Source organism: Lichtheimia ornata, assembly GCF_029851405.1.
Source record: "Lichtheimia ornata isolate CBS 291.66 chromosome Unknown scaffold00034, whole genome shotgun sequence".
NCBI lineage: Eukaryota > Fungi > Mucoromycota > Mucoromycetes > Mucorales > Lichtheimiaceae > Lichtheimia > Lichtheimia ornata.
Window position 1 is genome coordinate 240344 of NW_026695354.1, and position 19421 is coordinate 259764.

Below are 19421 nucleotides of genomic sequence, written 5' to 3' on the forward strand. Positions count from 1 at the left end.
GGCAAAAAGCTATCGAATCGAACCTTACTCCCAACCCCCTTGATACATTGGGCCATCCGAGAAATCCAACCCCCTGAAATCCCTGACCACACCAAGATCCAACTGACAAAGCTTGATACATGCATACATGACGACCCAAAACCTTGTTTCTTCTTCTTTTATTCAATACCCAGGCTTGCGGTAAAGCATTAGAACGAGCAGCTACGTACATACTACTGCAGCAACAACAAAACTAGTGTACATACATGGATTCCCTAAAAGCATTCTTGGCTCCTACAATGACACACGTTGAATCAAACAAAGAAATATAGGTAAACAAAGAATCAAGGTCGAGTAGGAAAGGAGATAGATAATTGATTCCTTTTTCATACAAGGTGAATGAAAAGAAAAACATTCTTCGAAAGAATTGCTTGTCGAACAACCTTGGCATTTTGAATACCGGCCTCCGATTCAAGGGGGTTTACTTTCAATATATGGATCGCGTAAAACTAGGAGACAAGGGCAAGCAAATCGCGACGTACATAGCACCGTGATCGTTCGCGCCAAAACCTAAACGCCACCCTACAAGAAGTTGTATGTACACCATTCACTTGTTCCTTTTCCCTGTATGTAACCGTGCCATGTCTTAAACTTCAAGGTTGTTGGTGTGTGCATGATAACAACTTGTCTGTGGGACGATGCATTGATGGTGTATAGACGAAGCACATGGATGATACAATCCTGCATCAATACATAACCACTATAGTCGAGCCAGGAGGTGGTAATGGCACAAAACGATGGATGTTATACCAGGCATACTGTAAAGGAGACATTGCATTTCTCATTTTATCATCACTCGGCGTTATGGTTTGATTTAGGACTTTTTTTGCAGCGGAGCAAGTTATTACATGTATACTCTTTGTTGATTCTAGGGGCAGAAACGATACGGGGAAAGTGAATATTTTGGGTTGTTGTTGAGAGAATATTGAGTGGTGTGAGTGGTGAGCGTGTTGTGTGTGTGTGTGTGTTAATGGTGAGTTGTGTGATTGCTATACTATGTTTCAAATGCAAAAGGAACAGGGCAAGGGTAAAAAAAAGGAAGAAAGCATTGATTGATAAAAAATAGACATTGTGAACGAAGATGGTGTGTGTGAGTGTGTTTGAGTGCGTGTGTACGTATGTGATCTAAGCGGTAGGATGTTGTTGTTGTTGTTGAGCATGCTGATCAGCTGTTGACATGATGCCCATAATGACTTGTTGTTGTTCAGCATCCAAGTCCTTGGTTAACAGAGTGTAGGATGCAGGGTTGTTGTGCTGCATATCTATCAAAGGAAGAACTTTTGGTAAGCCTTCCCATTGTCATCCATCATTTTCCTCTATACAACTTACTCTTAAAGACCTCGCCAAAGCGGATATAAGGATCAATCTCATCCAAAGGCGACTCGAACAATAATTCTTCCTCGATCTCACTTTCAAAGTCGTCAAACTCGGACTCGCTGTTATTGCTGGCAGCTTGTTGTGCAAGGAATTCAAGATACTCGGCATCCTCATCCACCACATCTTCATCACCGTTGTCGTCGTCGTCACCATCCACGCTACCTCCTTCAGCACCGCTCAAATCTTCGCCATCAAATTCTTCATCATCAAAACCATCACTATACAACTTTTCCATTTGCTCGCGATCTGCAAAATGCTTTGATTAGGCACATGCTGTTTATCCATATCATAAAATACTTACTTTCAATGGCCTTGGGCAAGCTCTTGAAAACATTGAGGACGCCGGTCAACACTTGGGACCAACCAGCTTGTAATGATGCAGGAATGTGATCAGCAGGAAGCTCCAAAAGGGCACACAAGGCAACAATGACCAACTTCTTGTCGTGGACACGGGAGAACTTTTCCAATTCATTGAACCATAAAGTGAAGAAGCCTTGGGTCCATTGGTTTTCTTCAAGCAAGCGCAATGTCAAACCAGGGTTATAGTAAAGGCAGTTGATAACCACTTCCAAGCAGTGCACACGGAACTCGGTTGTCTTCATGGAACCAGTAAAGATATATTGGAATGCCAAGTTGAGGAAAGGACCAATGCACTAACAAAATTGTCATATGTTAAAACCAAATCATCACATCCAAACGCATTCAACTTACGTTATCAACATGACCACGGCAGTTAAGCAACACCGACTCCATCAATTTGCATGCACAAACACGATCGTGCTCTCCAAGACGGTCGCTCTTCATGACGGTATCAATGATATCATAGACCATGTGCTGAATTTGTTCATTGGATACAAAGACGTCTCGGCCATAAGAAATGTAGTTGTCCAAGGGTGGTAACATTTCATCCATGTAATCAATACCGGAATCCTTGAATGCCTTGTAGATGAGTTCAAACACGCTCCACATGGTAGGAGTGACACGCTTGGCGGAGAAAGTGCAAGAATCAATGATTTCAAAGATTTCATCAAAGAGATCCATCACCTTGTTCTCGAGCGTATAAGTGATAACAGGCAACAAGGCATTTTCAAGTTGCTGAAGGACATCAGGGGTGCTTTCCAAGCTGAGAATCAAGGTACCAATGGTCTTGAGAACACCCATTGCAGCCATGGTCTTGTCGCTCATCTCATCCACATCACCATTGAAGGATCCATCATCGCCCATAGCTTGTTGGTTGGCTTGTGCAAGCTCTTCCATGATACGAAGGAAAGTGTCACGAAGTTGAGTACATAATTGAACAGCAAAGGGAGTCAATTGTTCAGCAAACACTTCGACAAATTCTTCCATGACGTTGGCCAAAGTATCAATATCGATCTCGTTGGTCAAGTTGAGGAGTTCTTGCATGATAAATGGCAAGTTGGGTGCCATGGCGTTACGCACGCTCTCGTGACGAATCATGGGTTGAAGTGCCAATGCAGCTTGCACCTTGACAGGAAGTTCGGGATCACGCAACGAGTCAAGGACGTTTTGGTACAATGTGGCCAAGTTTTGTTCGTTGGCAAAGTCAAGATCGCTAAAGTGGCGGGTCATGTCACACGCACGAGCACGGAGATAGGGGAATCGACTCTTGAACTCGGGGAATACGTGCGTCACAAAGAAAGGCTCCATCATGTTGGCAACTGGAGACTTTTGGCGAAGCACCTGGTGGGCAAGACATCCAATCATACACAAAGCACCATCCTTTTCACGTCCATTCTTTTGCTCATCAGGAGTCTCCAAGTATCGAGTCAATACGCTGTTGATAAAGTTCAAGATGCCCATAAAGGTGTGCTTCTTGCGATCACGTGCAAGGTCAATCAACAAGTTGATGGCATTCGTTTGTGGTGAGTCGAAATCCATCAATGGGTCAATCTTTTTGTGCACATATTCCACAGGATCCTCTTCCCATAATGACTCATCCTCCTGCGAGAAACAAAGCTGAGGGAAAATAAAGTGGGCAACCAAAGTCTCAGTGTATGGCTTGATGATTTGCCAAGTGATCTTGTGCTTGATACTATAAGATAATATGGGTAAGCCAATGATGACGGCTACAATGATATCCCGTGTATTTTACCTGTCACCGAAGAATGCGGCCGACAATGCCAAACACTTTGCAGTCATCCAGTTTTCCTTTTTGATCCATCCTTCAATTTGCTTGAGATAGGTTTGGAGGATGTTGGGAGCAAAATTGGTGATGAATCCCTTTGCAAAGCCCATGTATTTGCTTGAAGAATAAGGAGCCAAAAGAGCAGGGTTGCCATACTTGCTGAAAAGACGATTCAAACAGTGGTATGCCCATTTCTTGGTCTTCCACCATGGGTACTTTTCACGTTCCTCGGGATCTGATGGCAAGGCCTCCAAGGGAATCTTTTTATCCACAAGCTGCAAGAACATGGTACCCCATCCAACCAACGAAGAAGTTTCTTGAAGACATTTTGGCAAATCCACCTATCATCATCAACATGATCAGATTACCGTTTTCTTTCAAAATGGATATAATTGCGTACCTGGATACCAGCATGATAGATTTTCAATGCGAGTTTGAGCATCTCTGCAGCCTCAATTGTATCCATGGAGACCAAGTTGTTGGCAATCGATTGGATAGTAGGGAAAACGTGCTTGACAATTTCCTTGAGAGGATCACGACGTTCTTGAGTGCTCCATCTAATATCTGACATCAGCGTCCTTCCATTTCTTCTCTCTCTCTCTCTATTGATGCTGTTTTACTTACTGGTAGACCTTGACAACTTCACGCAATGATAACAATCCAACATAAACCATGCGGGGATCTTGGGAAGTGAGAAGACCTTGCACCTCGTTGACGAAATTGGGCCATTGATCAGGGAAATCGTTGCTGAGGATCGTATTGAGCGAGGAAGTCAATTGTACTCTATAATAAAGGAAAGTTTTAAGTAAAACATGGATCACCTCCTCATGCACGATGATTTACTTACTGCACAGCACTAGGTGCTCTTAAAAGAGCTTGAAGAATCGATTGCTTCACCATGTTACGATCATCCTCATTGATAGGGTTGGCGACTTCTCTGGATCGATCCCAAGCCTTGTTCATACGATTCTTAAAGTAGATAGCAGCTATGTACATGTATACCCAAGTAAGCCATCCATCCATACATACACATGCCCCCATATCTCCCACGCTTTCCAAGGTATTCCTTACCAGCTTGGCGTGCACCGAGTTCAAGTTCCTCAGAAGCCAAAATTTGAAGGACAATCGGGAGGAAGCCATTGTGAGTCTCAATCTAGAGAATCGATAGACATGAGTGACCGAGTTGCCAGAATAAAAACACGTGCTTACATTACGAATGTTGAGCTCTGCTTGTTTATGCACGTTCGGATCGGGATGGTAAGTGGACACAAAGAGTTGATAGACGGCGTTTTGATCCATGCTGCTGTGAATGAGACAATGCCAAGGAGGAGAATAAAAGTGGATGAGGCAGTAAGCAAGTCGTGGTTGCTCCTGGGCCTTATTTGAGTGAAAGAGTGTCCAAAGAACAAAAAGAGCAGGGCTCCACCAAAAAAAAAGTTTTTGTCTCTTTTTTGCTTGACCCGCGCGCTAAGTCCGATTGATGGGATGAAATGGTTGGGATGCGCGATAGACGTGTTTTCCAGGCACGACAGTTACACATACACGGAGAGATCTTTTTTGTTTTTCAATCCACAATTGGAACCATTGTTGTTGCTATTGCAATGTTCGTTTTCTTTTATTTGCTGATGATCCTTCAAGAGCACTTAAAACACCCTATTCAGGAACATTCATTCACTCACTCCTGATCACCTCTCTCTTACACACACAACATTACGTAGTATTTACCATGACACCATCATCATCATCTTCTTCTTCTCCTCGAAAGTAGGTCTCGTGGATCATGCATTGTGGAAGTATAACATATAGGAGAGAGGGAGAGAGGAAAAAAGAGAGATAGAGCCAACTCTGAAAAGGCACACCTTTGATTTCCCTTCCCCTCAACTCCTTTTGTGGAAACCTTTCAGGGTGTCATTGCATCGCATTACACAAATTAAAAGAATGAGAGAACATGGATCGCCTATACCCTCTTGTCAAAGGGTCGGCATACTTTAAGCTATGGCATCCTACAACAATGATCAATGGACTTTGTAAATTACATTGATATGTGACAGGCCACACAAGTCTCGGATGCTTTATTCATGTCTGGTATATTTTGAAATGTGGTATCTGGGGCTGTAGTGTATGTATAGGGTGGATCATAAAAAGTGCGTATACCTCTTATATGCAGGATTGGTGGGTCACCTGGATGATATTGTACATGGACAACACCGCATGGAAGAAAAAGAAGAATAAAGAATGATAAAGAAAGAATAGCATACATAGTGTGCTTGTCGGCTCCAAACAAGGTAATAAGCGTGTGGCACACGGAGATCGGAAAGAATGTACAATAAAAAGGATGATCATCGTATATAAACGAGAGGAACCGGGGAGTGAGGATAAGACTTACATATGTAAGAAAGGTAGCAGAACAAAATAAAAAGGGCTGAGTGAGATGAAAGAATATCATAAAGAGGGGGAGTTGTCATCCATTGCATTTTGTTGAGTACTGATGAAGATGATGAAGCATCAACTTAGTAATGCTCGGGAAAGATAAGGGTGGATTGATGTTGTTGGGGCATGTATAGAGCTGTTGCTGCTGGCGATGCTGGTACAGAACATGAAGATGAAGACGATGAAAATGAGGAGGAGGGTGAAGGTGATAAATTGATATCGTATGCTGCTGTTGATGCTGCATAGGGAACGTTGTTCATGTCGTAAGTGGTGGTTGTGGTGGGGATGGTTATTTTTGGCTCTGCTGTAGTAGTAGTAGTAGCCGTGTATGCAAAATACATGTTGTATTGGTTGTTGGAAAATAAATCCAAGCTAGCTCCGTAGCACGGATGATCCACAATATGCACCGAGTTTTGTGGTGCTGCAGAAGACAGGGCTGCTGCTGCTGCTGCTGCTTCCTCAGCATTGGTATCTGGACTAGAAGCATTGTTGTAGCAACACATGCTCTCGGTGTTATTGTTGTCGGGGTATGGATCAACAGCAGCCTGCTGGTCGTATTGACATTCGTGATGCGATGCAGGTGAAAGATCGCATGGCGGTGGTAACATTTCCGATGGATATCGATATGTAGTAGAAGAATCCCCCTTTTCTCCATCGCCATGATCATTCGATTCTGAAGATGTATTAAAGGGACCACCAGCAGCTGCAGTCGAGAATATGACACATGGGGATGTGTTGTTGCTGCTTTTATCGCTTGTTGTTATCAACTCGGTTGCATTTGACGAGGTGGGTGAAGCTGTATCATCAATGGTGATGGGTGATGAAGGTGTGAATCCTGTAGCAGGATAATGTTGTTGTTGATAACACGATGGCGGATCACCCTCATCCTTTTGTTGATATTGGTGATGATCATTGGAAGGTGTCCACTCTCCTATATCGAATCCATCACTTTCGGTAAAAAGAGGTTTGATATCAAGTGGTGGCTGTGATGGGTATGGCATGTTGTTGGTTGCTGCAGCAACCGTGGTGGAGGTGGTATCATCATCCCGTGCACAAAAGTCTGCTGTGTAATCAGGTGGTGCTGTTGGCAAGAGAGTGATTGGTGGACTTGAGCAACCATTACGTCTTGCTATGCAGAATGGGCATTGCCGAACAAATCGTGCAATTAATTCTTTAGGAATCCATGAATAACGACGCCTGACCTATGTTTTTTTTCATCGTCAGCTCATGATCCTAATCCAAGTCCTCTTTCTTTTGCCATCAAATCCTCTTCCTCTTCCTCCTTCTTCTTACCAAGGATGATGTCTTATCACGACCTCCATGATTGGCAACAGCATGTGCGTGAACAAGAATATCATACATGTCCTCACGCATAGCCACAGGCTTATTGTCGTGACATATGAGCTCGGATCCATCAGAACATGGCATAAGCTGAAACATCTTTTTAACCCAAAAACGGAATTGAGCAGTGGATATGGCCGTGTTTTTGGGATCTTTCAGCACACGTGCAATCAACGCATAGCGTGGTCGGTCAACAAGTGCCTTGTCGCGTTTTTTGTTTGATAGGTTGCTGAGGTACCCATCCACAATCATGTCAAATTCTTGAACGCTAGGAAATTGATCCATTTCCTTTTCTGTCAAAACAGCGTCGTCAATGACGTGTGGTGACACAGGGCTGCTGCTGCTGCTGCTGCGGTGATACGATGTCGTGATGCCAGAAACGGATGCTCCACGTTCCACAAGCGATGTTGGGGTCTGCATGGTTACCCAGTTGTTGTTGTTGTTGCTATCACTGTTGTTGTTGTTGATGTTGTAATCGGTTGTGTAGCTGGTTGTGGTGGTCAAAGCGTCATGTCGCTGTTGCTGTTGCTGATCCACCACATTGTCGTTATCCCCTGATACATAAAAACAGCTTGCTGTCATTGTAGTATCGCCTTGTTCAAAATCCAATGGCTGCTGATAATGGTGATGTGGCAACATGTTCATAATGGGGAAAGAGATACGTATGGTGAATCAAGATAAGAGGAAGAGACTATGAATACAAGATCGACAATGATGGTGGTGGATTGATTGTAAAGCAAATACAGGCTGGATCCAAACAAGAGGTTTGGACGCAAAAAGGAGAACGTCCTCGAGAAAACAAAAAAGGGTCGTTAAACAGATGAAGGTGTGGTGCGAAAGAAAAAAAAACAACGCGCGCGTATGTGTGTGTGTTTTTTTTTGTGTATGTAGCTGTGATGTAGATCCGTTGTCGGGCGCAAAAATAAAGAAAGAGAGATGACAGAAAGAAAGTTAAAAAGAAAGCCTCGAGGCTGATAAACTATGATCTGTTGAGGAAAAAAAAAGGGGAAGGACGTGAAAGACCAGAAAACTGAGTCCGCAAGAATGGACCCTTTTTATTATCATCCACACGCTCTCGCTCTCTCTCACACACACATACACGGCATGATGCGACCATGGGAGCCGATAGCAAGTTACCCGTTTCGGTTGATTGGCAGGTCGATGCGATCACCAGTTCTCACCACCGAAGGATATTCCATCATCATTATGCATCGTTTATATTCTCAGGTTCATCGCCGCTGTCAGCCGTTGTTGCTGCTGCTGCTGCTTGTTGCTCAGCCTCTTGCTGTTGTTTCCCTTTTCCCCTTTCATCTACTATAGCCTTTTCCCTACTATCGCTCCCCTCCGCCCCCTAATCACGAATCACGCAAAACGAGGCCCGAGCCCTATGCTTGTGGATTAGAAGAAAATGCAATGTATGCGCAAGCATGGTTGTAAAAGACCAGAATTAAAGGACCCTTATCCCCTTAATAGCAAACCCATCCATTACATGTAGATCATCAGTTTTTATCCTCTCCTTCTTTAATCCACATCTTCTATTATAGAATCGTTGCATGCATGCTGTATAATAAGGATGCTGATATGATGCACAAGAATGCTTGAAAACCACTATAGTCAAATGCGTTTATTGCTGCTAATGATGATTGATAGGCATTTGGGGGACATAAAAGCGCAAACAAAGGGGGGAAGAAGAATACAAGGAGATGCCGATCTCTTGCGAAAGGGAAAAAAGATCGTCGGCTGTCAAAGTTTTGGTAACGTATCCAAACATGGATATCTTCTCGTCGTGTACTTTCTTCTTTCCCCTTTTTACAACATGATCTTGCGCCTCAATGTATATATTGTAAACCATCGTGCTCATGCTGGTTATTCCCCTTGGTCTCCTATTTCCCAACAACTTGGCCCTGAGAGTGATCTACATCATCACGGCGATCCATTGATTGCCGGATACCTCGTATGAAAAGGCAAATCAGAACTCTATTGTTTCATTTACGTACCCTTCCCATCATTAGTAACATACCATGTTTGCAGATTTTCCAGAATAAAAAAGAGGTCGTGAGATTTGCATATGGCCTGAATGAACCAAATGGGGGTGCACCACCACACACACACAATGTCGGCATACGATATCGGCATAGCTGCATGCAACTTGTCGGGAAGCGATGCTTGCTCCTGCCGTTGCTGTCGTTGCTGCTGCTGCTGCTACATACCCTTCACTTGCTGCTACGATATCATCATCATTGCAAATGATTGCCTTTTTCCCCTATTTCCGCCATCCCCAAAAATATGGAAAAGAATTCTTCTCTCCTTGCCCTGCCTTTATCCCTTTTCCTCTAATGCTGTCGTCGGATCGGGTGTCACCTCCTAAATACATGATGTATATTTCTAGTAATCAACTGACCCGGTTCAACAACCAATACATCACAATGCTTGAATCCTGATAAAACCAACACATTCGAATGCAATGGTAGTAGTAGTAGCAGTAGATAGAGTGTCCGTTTCCTTGGATTTATTAATCTCTCCCTTTTTACCCTTGCTGCAAATGACGCATTTGTATATAAACATTATCAAACATCCACCACCAGTACTACTGTATATGTAATATCATGCATGTCGATGTGTCACCCGCCATGATCATCATCCGATGCATGGCTGCTGCTGCTGCTGTGCTTGGGTACATGCAAGTCATCTGCTTCGAAACATATAAAGTGGAACCAGAATAACAGGTTGATACGACGACTATCCTTACTCAAATGCAATCCTACTACTACCACCGCCACACAGGTATGTACATACAATACCGCCACTTTGATCATTGCTAATAACGATGGATTCCAATTGGATGGATCCTCTTGATACGACCCAACCCAATGATGCATCATGAGATGTGGATGCTCATGTTGTGTTGCCGATATCAAGGTTCGGATCGCCTGAACCTTAATTGATCAAGGGGAATTTTGACAGATAGCATGCCCGATTGATATTTTGGGGATTGCTGCTGTCAATAAAACGCATCATCATCATCATCATCATCACAATCCCCCACCAAGCCCATTTTATGATTTCATGTCACCTAAACTTATTCCCCTGCTGTGATTTATTTCTGCATCGCGATGGTAAGTCATTTCTATATCGAACCATAATGATATGCATCATGATGAGCTATGTGGCTAAAAATACTACACTTGATGTCTTGGGGGCGAACCGAAATTGTATACCGCTTTATTCAATTCAGGATAGCAAATGCAAATGTGTGTAATGATAAATGGGAATGCTTTTTTTTGTTATTGATGCGTAAGGTTGTTGCTGTTATGTACAAATGCGGTAGTCATGGTATATGTATACATGTGTGTATGTGGGTGTGTATAGCGTGGTGGCGTGTTGCCATGGCGATGGCTCTTAATCATCATCATCATCCTTTTGCTTCAACTTGCGTTCGGCATGTTTTCTCGCTTGTTCACGATCAATCTTCACCTTTTCCATAAACGAATCCACGGATGCCAATAGATCCTTAAAGAACAAAGCCCACTTGTCCTTTGCATCCACGTCCTCTTTCTCGGTATCTTCATTGTCCGTCATGCGTGTAATGTCGATAGCTTGAGTCTTGTGAGGAGATTGTAGAAGCAAAGCATGAGCCATGAAGAAGTTTTGAAGTTCGGCAGGCGTAAGCTCATGTTCTGGGAGGACCTCGAGAAGCTTGTGCATGATTTCCACCCATTTTGGATCTTGTCCATTTTGACTCTCTTCATCAAAGAAGCGCCAAAACATGGCTTCGATTTGGTGCTTATCCGCATATCCGAATTCCATCTTAACATCTACACGACCAGGGCGTAACAAGGCAGGGACAATCTTGTTCATGTCGTTGCATGTAAGGAAGATCACTATCATCAATGCCATCATGTTAGAATCATGCTTTCATTGTGTAACCGTTGCCATTGTTACTTTTTACTTACAGCATCCTTCAGGAGAATAAACACCATCCATCGCATTGAGCAAACCAGAAGCAGAAAGGCGTTTGCGAGAACTGCTGCCTGAATCGTCATCGTCGCCATCGTTAATGGTGCAGTGGTCGACATCCTCCATGACAACAATGCTGTTTTTAGGGACATGGACAAGCAAGTTGGTGAAGGTTTCGTCGTCCATGCTTGCGCTGATGCTAATGAGAGCAACGTTCATGTCGACCTTGGCGGCGAGCGATTGAATGAAGGAGGTCTTGCCGGTACCAGGTGGACCATAGAGAAGATAGCCACGACGATATGGAATGCCTTTACGTTGATACCATTCTTTTTGGGAGCGGAAAGCCATGACATCATTGAGCAACTCTTCCTTTTGGTTCTTTTTAAGGATGACGGATTCAAAGCCGCGTGCTTCCTTGGTGCATAACTCCTCCCACTCTTGACTCCAGGATGCAGTGTTAGCCTTGTAGACAATCAACTACAACAACAATAGTCCATGTTAGTCATTGTTTGATCATTCATTGTTGTAAAATAAACAACGTACCTGGTTATCACGCATTCGGTAGTATTCATCAATCCATTCTTGGATAATCTCTTGTAAAAGACCAAGATTACGGCTACGCATACTATTTATGCTCATCATCAGCTGATTGTGTCCCACCACCATCACCATCACCACCACCACCAGCCACACCTTATACAACGTACCTGATTGTGATACCTTCAGTGTTTCCACCACTCAACATCTCCAAAATACTATCACTGTTACCGCCACCTCCAGCACCAGTGCTGTGTCCACTTGAGCGATCAAGGGCTGAACGAGTGAAACGATTCACCCAAAGTTTGTGTCCTTTGTAGTACACGTGACGCATGGTGCCCATATCTGAAACAAATGTCCAATGTGAGACCTCAATGTTCTCCACTCCCAAAGCGTGACGAATACTTACGTGGCATCAATCCAAGTTTAACCCGCTCCTCTTCATATTCATGATTACGACGCTTGATAGTGCTGTACATGGTAACACCAGATACATGCTGACGAAATAAAATACAATGTCAGTCCAACAATGTTCCATCATGTCATCATATTGGCTGTACCTTGAAATCAGGGAGTTGCTTGTAATTTTGCTTGATGAATTCTTGCACAGGGCTATAGATGGCCTGCTTTGAAGTAATCTCGATCGAAACATGGAACAAGTCGTCAAAGAAGCTTTTGATCCAGTAGTAAAAGGAGTTGAAAAGAGACAAGATGGTAGCTGAAAATAGAAAAGTGAACATTCTACCCCGTGTGCGTGTGTGTGTGTTGCCATTCATCATAAGAATGAATACTTACGACCCAAGCTCAAAAAGATACCAAACATGACAGCATCATTGCCAATGTAGCGTTTGACCAAACCAAACCATCGCTGGCCGAGAACAAGTTGCCAGAACGATTCATCAAGAACCGTCTCCAAAAGGTAAGCAAAGTTGTTAAAGAAAGAGTGAAAGTAGTCGGCGAGGAAAAGCATGGTGATGATGATACAAGAAAAAGCAAAGTCATTTTCTCCTGGGTATTTATACTGTTTTGGATGATGGCTGTTGCTGCTGCTGCGGAAAGTCTATTGTGCGCGCGTTTTCCTAAAAGCGCACTTGTCCCGATAATAAGGTACGGAGGGTGGGTGGGAGTGTGGTGCCCTTCACTGCGCCACCCTCTGACATTGAAACTCTTGCCTTCTCCATATCATCATCATTCATGGTGATACAAGAACTCATTCCGAATATCCATCATTTCATCCTTTCACTTGTGATAATGAAGATAGTTGACCGAGAACATCTTTTGATCATGCTACAAGCAATGTTATTGTCATCAATCAATACAGCATGGAGGTGTGAGCGTCACCCGCAGCTTAATTGGTGCGATTACCGCAGTAACTTGGGTTCAAGAAGAAAGCAACCACACCATGGGTCATCCGCAGTATGTAGCTGCATGTATGCTGCGGGATAGAGCCCGTCCGTTGCTGGAGCAACCACTACTTTGTACAATACATGTTGTATACCAAGCCTCCCCACTCCAATAAAGTTGAGTAACATGAACCAGCTATTTACGTATCCGTAACATGTTGCGGTGGTGCACTTTGGGCTTGACACTCAAAAAAAAACTTGGCAGCTCCAATGACAGGAACCACATTATACAGGAAATGAAGTAAGCATCGTCACGTTACTACTACTTTAAAAGCTAGCTATATTATCAGTGCACAGACGAGAGTAATAATATCAATGATCATCGTTAGCACAAGTACCTGCTTGTAGTACTCACTCTCTCCTCTTCAATTCGATGCCACAACAAGACATCGTAGCCACATCCATATTATGACACACGTGCCAACGTTGTTGTTTAATCAGCAATCGCCTTGGATTTATGAGAAAATCATTTCGTTTTATCAGTGATGCAATCATCCAAAGATAACAAAGACTATCCTTTGTGTTACAATACAAAAAGTAGGTAAAAGTTGTATGTACGTACGATCAACTCGCCAGGGTGAGCTGCATGAAATGTATGTCAATATACGAAAGAACGTATACATCAGGCGACATATGCATGATGGAGAACAAACATATGCAAACGTATTGTATGTGTGTGTGTATGTTGATACGACGTCAGAAGTTGGTTGCTTTGTATCCTATTTAGGCTTGTTTAAGCCCGCTAGTTTATGCGCGTGTGTACATTTTCATTTCTCCCTTTCCTTTTCCCTCTGTCTCTCTGTTCTATTCCCACTCACGTTAACCCACCTACTTTGCTACTCACAACAACGACTCAAGCCGCCCAAAATGATGAAGGGATTGCGAGGCGTGGTACGCATAATTCGTTTCCTCAATGTGCTGCCTCTTTGCTAACAACATTTTGTCAGCTTTCAAGAACACGATCCCAATCGTCAAACGAGCCAAAATCTCGACCCAGACAACAGCAACAACTAACAACTTCTTCAACGTCACCTTCACCAGTACCATCCACCGCACCATCATCAAATGATCAGGGTGATACCATGCAACGATCAGTAAGTTTTTTGATCCATGATACTATGCTACCAAATACATAACGTCAATCGTTTATTGTAGCCTTCCCATAAGACTCCTCCTCTCGAGCAGATGGCTGGCAACAGTAAGGCTATGCATCGATTATCGCAAGGGACGCCCAAGGATATGATCCCAGCGGTCAAATCACCACGTCGACAACGATCATCGCGTTTTTTCGGTCAAGAACAGGTTGAATTGGAGCCTTACCCACACTTTAGTGGTATGTTCATCTATCGGATTTTGCGTGTGTGCGTGTGTGTGTGTGTGTTCTATTTTTCACCTTCCCCTTTTTTGTTCTACATCTATCAGAGGTGCCACCGATGCAGCGACATGAATTATTCTCACTAAAGTTGAGCCAGTGTCAAATCATGTTTGATTTCAATGACCCCGCCAAAGACCTCAAAGGAAAGGAAATCAAGCGACAAGCGTTGCAGGATCTATTGGAATATGTGGCTACCACACGACGAGTCATCACTGATACAATCTACCCTGATGTGATTCGGATGGTAAATATGCACACACATACAAACAAAAAGAACATGCATATGCATGGAATGTTTCCATGATGACATCCTTTAACTCTGTTTCTTTACGTACCTATGTAGTTCACTATCAATACATTTCGCTCCATCTCCCCTCAAATGAACAAGTCCATTCCACCAGAAGGCGTTGAGGCAGATGAAGAGGAACCCGTGCTTGAAATTGCTTGGCCTCACTTGCAATTGGTGTATGAATTCTTTTTACGCTTTGTGGAATCACCCGACTTTAATGCACAAGTGGCCAAACGATACATTGATCAAAGATTCATTCTTCAGGTACATGAGAAAAGTGTGGGTGCTTGTGACATGGGCTGATACAGAAGGTAGATGCTGGAATTATTCGACAGCGAAGATCCACGTGAACGTGATTTCCTCAAAACCATCCTTCATCGTCTCTATGGCAAGTTCTTAGGATTACGCGCATTCATTCGACGGGCCATCAGCAATATCTTTTTCCAATACATTTATGAGACGGATCGATTCAATGGGATTGCCGAATTACTTGAAATCATGGGAAGGTTTGTATCCAAGGCAGGTTATTATAGAACACAGCAGGATGCTGATCCTCTTTGCAATTACATAGCATCATCAATGGATTTGCCTTGCCACTCAAACAAGAGCACAAGACATTTTTGTTCCGTGTCCTGATTCCTCTTCATAAGCCAAGTATGATGACGCTCTATCATCCCCAACTTGCCTATTGTGTGGTTCAATTTCTTGAAAAGGATCCTTCATTGTCAGCCGAGGTAAATGCTCTTTGTCGATGTAAGGAACCTCTTTTCTCACGCAACATCTACAACAGGTGATACAAGGTCTACTGCGTTACTGGCCAAAGGTCAACAGCAACAAGCAGGTGCTATTCTTGACCGAATTGGAAGAGATTCTCGATGTGACCGATGCTGAGGAATTCAAATTGATCATGGTACCTTTGTTCCAAAAGGTTGGACAATGCGTTTCCAGCTCTCATTTTCAGGTAATTCATCATGATATTGGATTGGGGCCATCAAATTCTTACGCAGGGTATATTAGGTTGCAGAGCGGGCTCTGTATTACTGGAACAATGAATACATCGTCAACCTCATGAAGGACAACCTTACAACGATCATGCCTGTGGTGTTCCCTCATTTATATCAACACATCAATGGCCATTGGAATCGGTACGTAGGATTTATTCTAACACTGATAAAAGGGTCATCATCATCTAATATTCGTCTCATAGGCTTATCCATGACTTGATTTCAGACACGCTTAGGATCATGATGGACCTCAACCCAGTGTTATTTGATGAATGTGTGGAACGATATACCCAACAACAGCAGCAACAACAACAACGACGCAAAATGTAAATGAGAATCATCACCCTCATCGCGCTTCGCATTAAGGCTGACGCTATCGTACGCACGTAGGGTAGAGCACCAAGAAAGGAACAATGACCCAGCCAATGTTTGGAATAAGCTTAGAATGCAACAATGCCAACAACAATCACCACTAAGGGCAGCATCCAATACAGTAAGTGCATGGGATGGATCCAGAAGAACATTGTAATAAGCTCATATGCAAGATATCAGCCCAATAGTTCTACACCAAGCTCATCCTCATCCTCCCTCGAAACAGCACCGGAAGAAACACTATCACCACAACGTCAGCAAAATGACAAGCACCATTCAACCGCCATCCTCTGCTCTTGATACCCTCCTATGCCAATCATCCCTTTTATTTTCATCAGTCAAACAAGTAGTTTCGAGAATGTAGTCTAAAACAGTATTAATACAACATCTTTTGAATCTAAAATCAGTTATTGTTGGGGTCAAGGTATATGGAGCTTTTATTGAAAACGTATAAATACAGGATGACACTTTTTGTGGAAGGGGAAAATCAAGCATTAGATGAAAATGGAATGAAAAAGGACATGAGATGGGTAATGATTGTGATAGATATCCGGCCTTTAGAAACGCAAGTCCCAACCAATCTTGGGGCCTAATTCAGGCAAAACCTCTGCAACGGTGTGCATATCCTTGTCACCTCTACCAGAAAGACATACAACAATATCTTTATCCTTTGGTAATTCCTTGGCGACTTCAAGAGCATGATACAAGGCATGGGATGATTCAAGGGCTGGGATGATGCCTTCGAGTTGAGTGAGCTTTCGGAAACCAATAAGAGCTTGAGCATCATCAGCAACGCGGTATTCAGCACGACCAGAATCCTTAAGATAAGAATGCTCAGGGCCAACACCAGGATAATCAAGACCAGCACTAACAGAGTGGGTTTCGATGATTTGACCCTTTTCATCTTGCAACAAGTAGGTACGTGTGCCGTGAAGGACACCAGGAGTGCCCTTGCTAAGAGTAGCCGAATGACGATCGCTGTTGATACCGCTACCACCAGCTTCGACACCAATGATACGCACCGACTTATCCTCAACAAATGGATGGAACATACCAATAGCATTGGATCCACCACCAACACAAGCCATGACAACATCAGGAAGCTTGCCACGCTTTTCTTGGAGTTGAAGCTTGGCTTCGTTACCAATAACGGATTGGAAGTGACGCACAATCATTGGGAAGGGATGAGGACCAATGGCAGAGCCAACAAGGTAATGAGTAGTCGATACGTTGGTGACCCAATCGCGCATAGCTTCGTTGATAGCATCCTTAAGAGTACGTGAACCACTGGAAACAGGAACCACGGTGGCACCCAACATGCGCATACGGAAGACATTCAAACCTTGACGACGGCAATCCTCTTCACCCATATAGACCACACATTCCATACCAAACTTGGCACACACAGTAGCCGTAGCAACACCATGTTGACCAGCACCAGTCTCAGCAATGATACGCTTCTTGCCAAGACGTCTAGCAAGCAAGATTTGACCAACGGCGTTATTGATCTTGTGAGAACCGGTATGGTTAAGGTCTTCACGCTTGAGCCAAATGTTAGCGCCACCGGCTTCTTGAGTCATGCGATCAGCAAGTTGAAGACGAGATGGGCGTGCAATATAATCATAGTATGATTCAAACTCAGCCTTGAAAGCAGGATCGTTGGTGCAATCGATAAACACGCGTTCGAGTTGAGTTAAGCAATCAACAAGGACTTCAGGTACAAAAGCACCACCAAAGTCACCGAAATAGGTTGCCAATTCATAAAAGCTCTTGAGTTTCTTGCCTTCGCCAACAGCCACGACGCCTTGACCAGCTGCATCCGTCACTTCCAAATCAGCCTGGGGTTGTGTGCTTGCAGCAGCAAGTTCCACGGGCTTACGACCACATACTTCTGAACAGTATTGCTCCACGACTTGAGGAACATCCTTGCCAGCTTCCACAGCTTCACGAATCACGGTGATGATACGGGATCCAATAACAACAGCGTCGCCATGGGAACCCACAAGATCAAAATGCTCACGTGTTGACACGCCAAAGCCAACAGCCAAGGGCACATTGGTGAATTGTTTGATACGAGCCATCATCTCTGGCAATTCCTTGTTTACTTCCTTAGTGGCACCTGTAACGCCAAGACGCGATACGACGTAAATGAATGCATCCGATACCTCGGTCAAAAGTGGGATACGGCTGTTGGTGGTGGATGGGGCAATCAGGGGTACATAAGACATGCCATGTTTCAAACACAAGTTGCGGAAGCTGTGGGATTCCTCAGGTGGCAAATCCACCATAATGTATCCATTGACACCAGCATCCTTGCAATCCTTGACAAGCTTCTCTTCACCATAGGCCAAAACGGGGTTGTAGTAGCCCATAAATACCACAGGCACGGTAAGGCCACGAGCGCGTGCATCACGCACCATTTGCAAGCTCATCGTCATATCGGTACCATACTTGAGTGAAACCTGTTATTCATCATAGCATGTTAGAAACACGTATCGATTAAACATGAGTAGCGTATCTACTTGCCGTGTTGGAGTATTGAATAGTGGGACCATCGGCCAATGGATCAGTGAAAGGAATACCTTTGAAAAATGATCGTTTAGTTCCCTATCCATGCATTATTGGGATCCCTTTTCTTTTCCCTCCCTCCCTCCCTTACCAAGTTCAATGACATCGGCACCACCACGTTGAAGAGAGAGGAGAATATCCACAGTAAGGTTGGGATGTGGGTATCCTGCAGTGATAAAAGTGACAAAGGCGGGTCGATCTAAGAGGGTGCAAAGGAGAATTGAACGTCAGCGACCTTGTGTGTGTGTAAGAACTCATGTCCAAAAACGTACTCTCAGCCTTGGCGGTAGAAAATGCTTTGCGTAAACCAGCTGACATGATGAATGTGTGTGTGTGTGTGTGTAGGAAAGAAAAGGAATTGAATTGCTCCAAGGGTGTGGGGCATGAGCTTGCTTATATTGTACTAGTTTCATTGAAACTCAACCGTGATGTGACTACATCGTCAATCTCCTGGAGACCGAAGCATTTAAACCAATCAATTCTGTTTATAGTCATTTTTACTGGTACGGTTCACCGAAACAGCTGTTTGGTTACCGCCACCCAAACGGTCAACAGGAGATATTATACAAATGAGCCATCATTA

The 19421-nt window shown here is 43.7% G+C and overlaps 5 protein-coding genes across 5 annotated transcripts; 1 reads left to right on the forward strand and 4 right to left on the reverse strand.

The window, feature by feature from the left end:
* Nucleotides 1-1164: 1164 nt before the first annotated feature.
* On the reverse strand, nt 1165-4861 carry O0I10_007213 (uncharacterized protein; the record flags this gene model as incomplete). The annotated part of the gene is made up of 10 exons (XM_058487231.1): nt 1165-1301; nt 1369-1662; nt 1718-2069; nt 2128-3469; nt 3530-3903; nt 3963-4119; nt 4187-4345; nt 4410-4548; nt 4634-4715; nt 4772-4861. 10 exons carry the CDS (start codon nt 4859-4861, stop codon nt 1165-1167), a joined length of 3126 nt encoding a protein of 1041 aa, XP_058342046.1.
* A 1211-nt stretch (nt 4862-6072) lies between these two features.
* On the reverse strand, nt 6073-7978 carry O0I10_007214 (uncharacterized protein; the record flags this gene model as incomplete). Its single annotated transcript, XM_058487232.1, has 2 exons — nt 6073-7194; nt 7286-7978. The coding sequence occupies 2 exons, from the start codon at nt 7976-7978 to the stop codon at nt 6073-6075; spliced, it is 1815 nt and encodes a 604-aa protein (XP_058342047.1).
* Nucleotides 7979-10732: 2754 nt separating this feature from the next.
* On the reverse strand, nt 10733-12797 carry O0I10_007215 (uncharacterized protein; the record flags this gene model as incomplete). Its single annotated transcript, XM_058487233.1, has 7 exons — nt 10733-11214; nt 11287-11767; nt 11834-11915; nt 11998-12172; nt 12237-12324; nt 12388-12545; nt 12623-12797. 7 exons carry the CDS (start codon nt 12795-12797, stop codon nt 10733-10735), a joined length of 1641 nt encoding a protein of 546 aa, XP_058342048.1.
* A 1300-nt stretch (nt 12798-14097) lies between these two features.
* O0I10_007216 (uncharacterized protein) lies at nt 14098-16570 on the forward strand (the record flags this gene model as incomplete). The annotated part of the gene is made up of 12 exons (XM_058487234.1): nt 14098-14121; nt 14178-14324; nt 14386-14563; nt 14653-14849; nt 14949-15158; nt 15210-15400; nt 15466-15628; nt 15685-15855; nt 15912-16039; nt 16102-16224; nt 16289-16391; nt 16451-16570. The coding sequence occupies 12 exons, from the start codon at nt 14098-14100 to the stop codon at nt 16568-16570; spliced, it is 1755 nt and encodes a 584-aa protein (XP_058342049.1).
* Nucleotides 16571-16827: 257 nt separating this feature from the next.
* On the reverse strand, nt 16828-19156 carry O0I10_007217 (tryptophan synthase, beta subunit; the record flags this gene model as incomplete). The annotated part of the gene is made up of 4 exons (XM_058487235.1): nt 16828-18732; nt 18797-18852; nt 18930-19037; nt 19111-19156. The coding sequence occupies 4 exons, from the start codon at nt 19154-19156 to the stop codon at nt 16828-16830; spliced, it is 2115 nt and encodes a 704-aa protein (XP_058342050.1).
* Nucleotides 19157-19421: the final 265 nt, after the last annotated feature.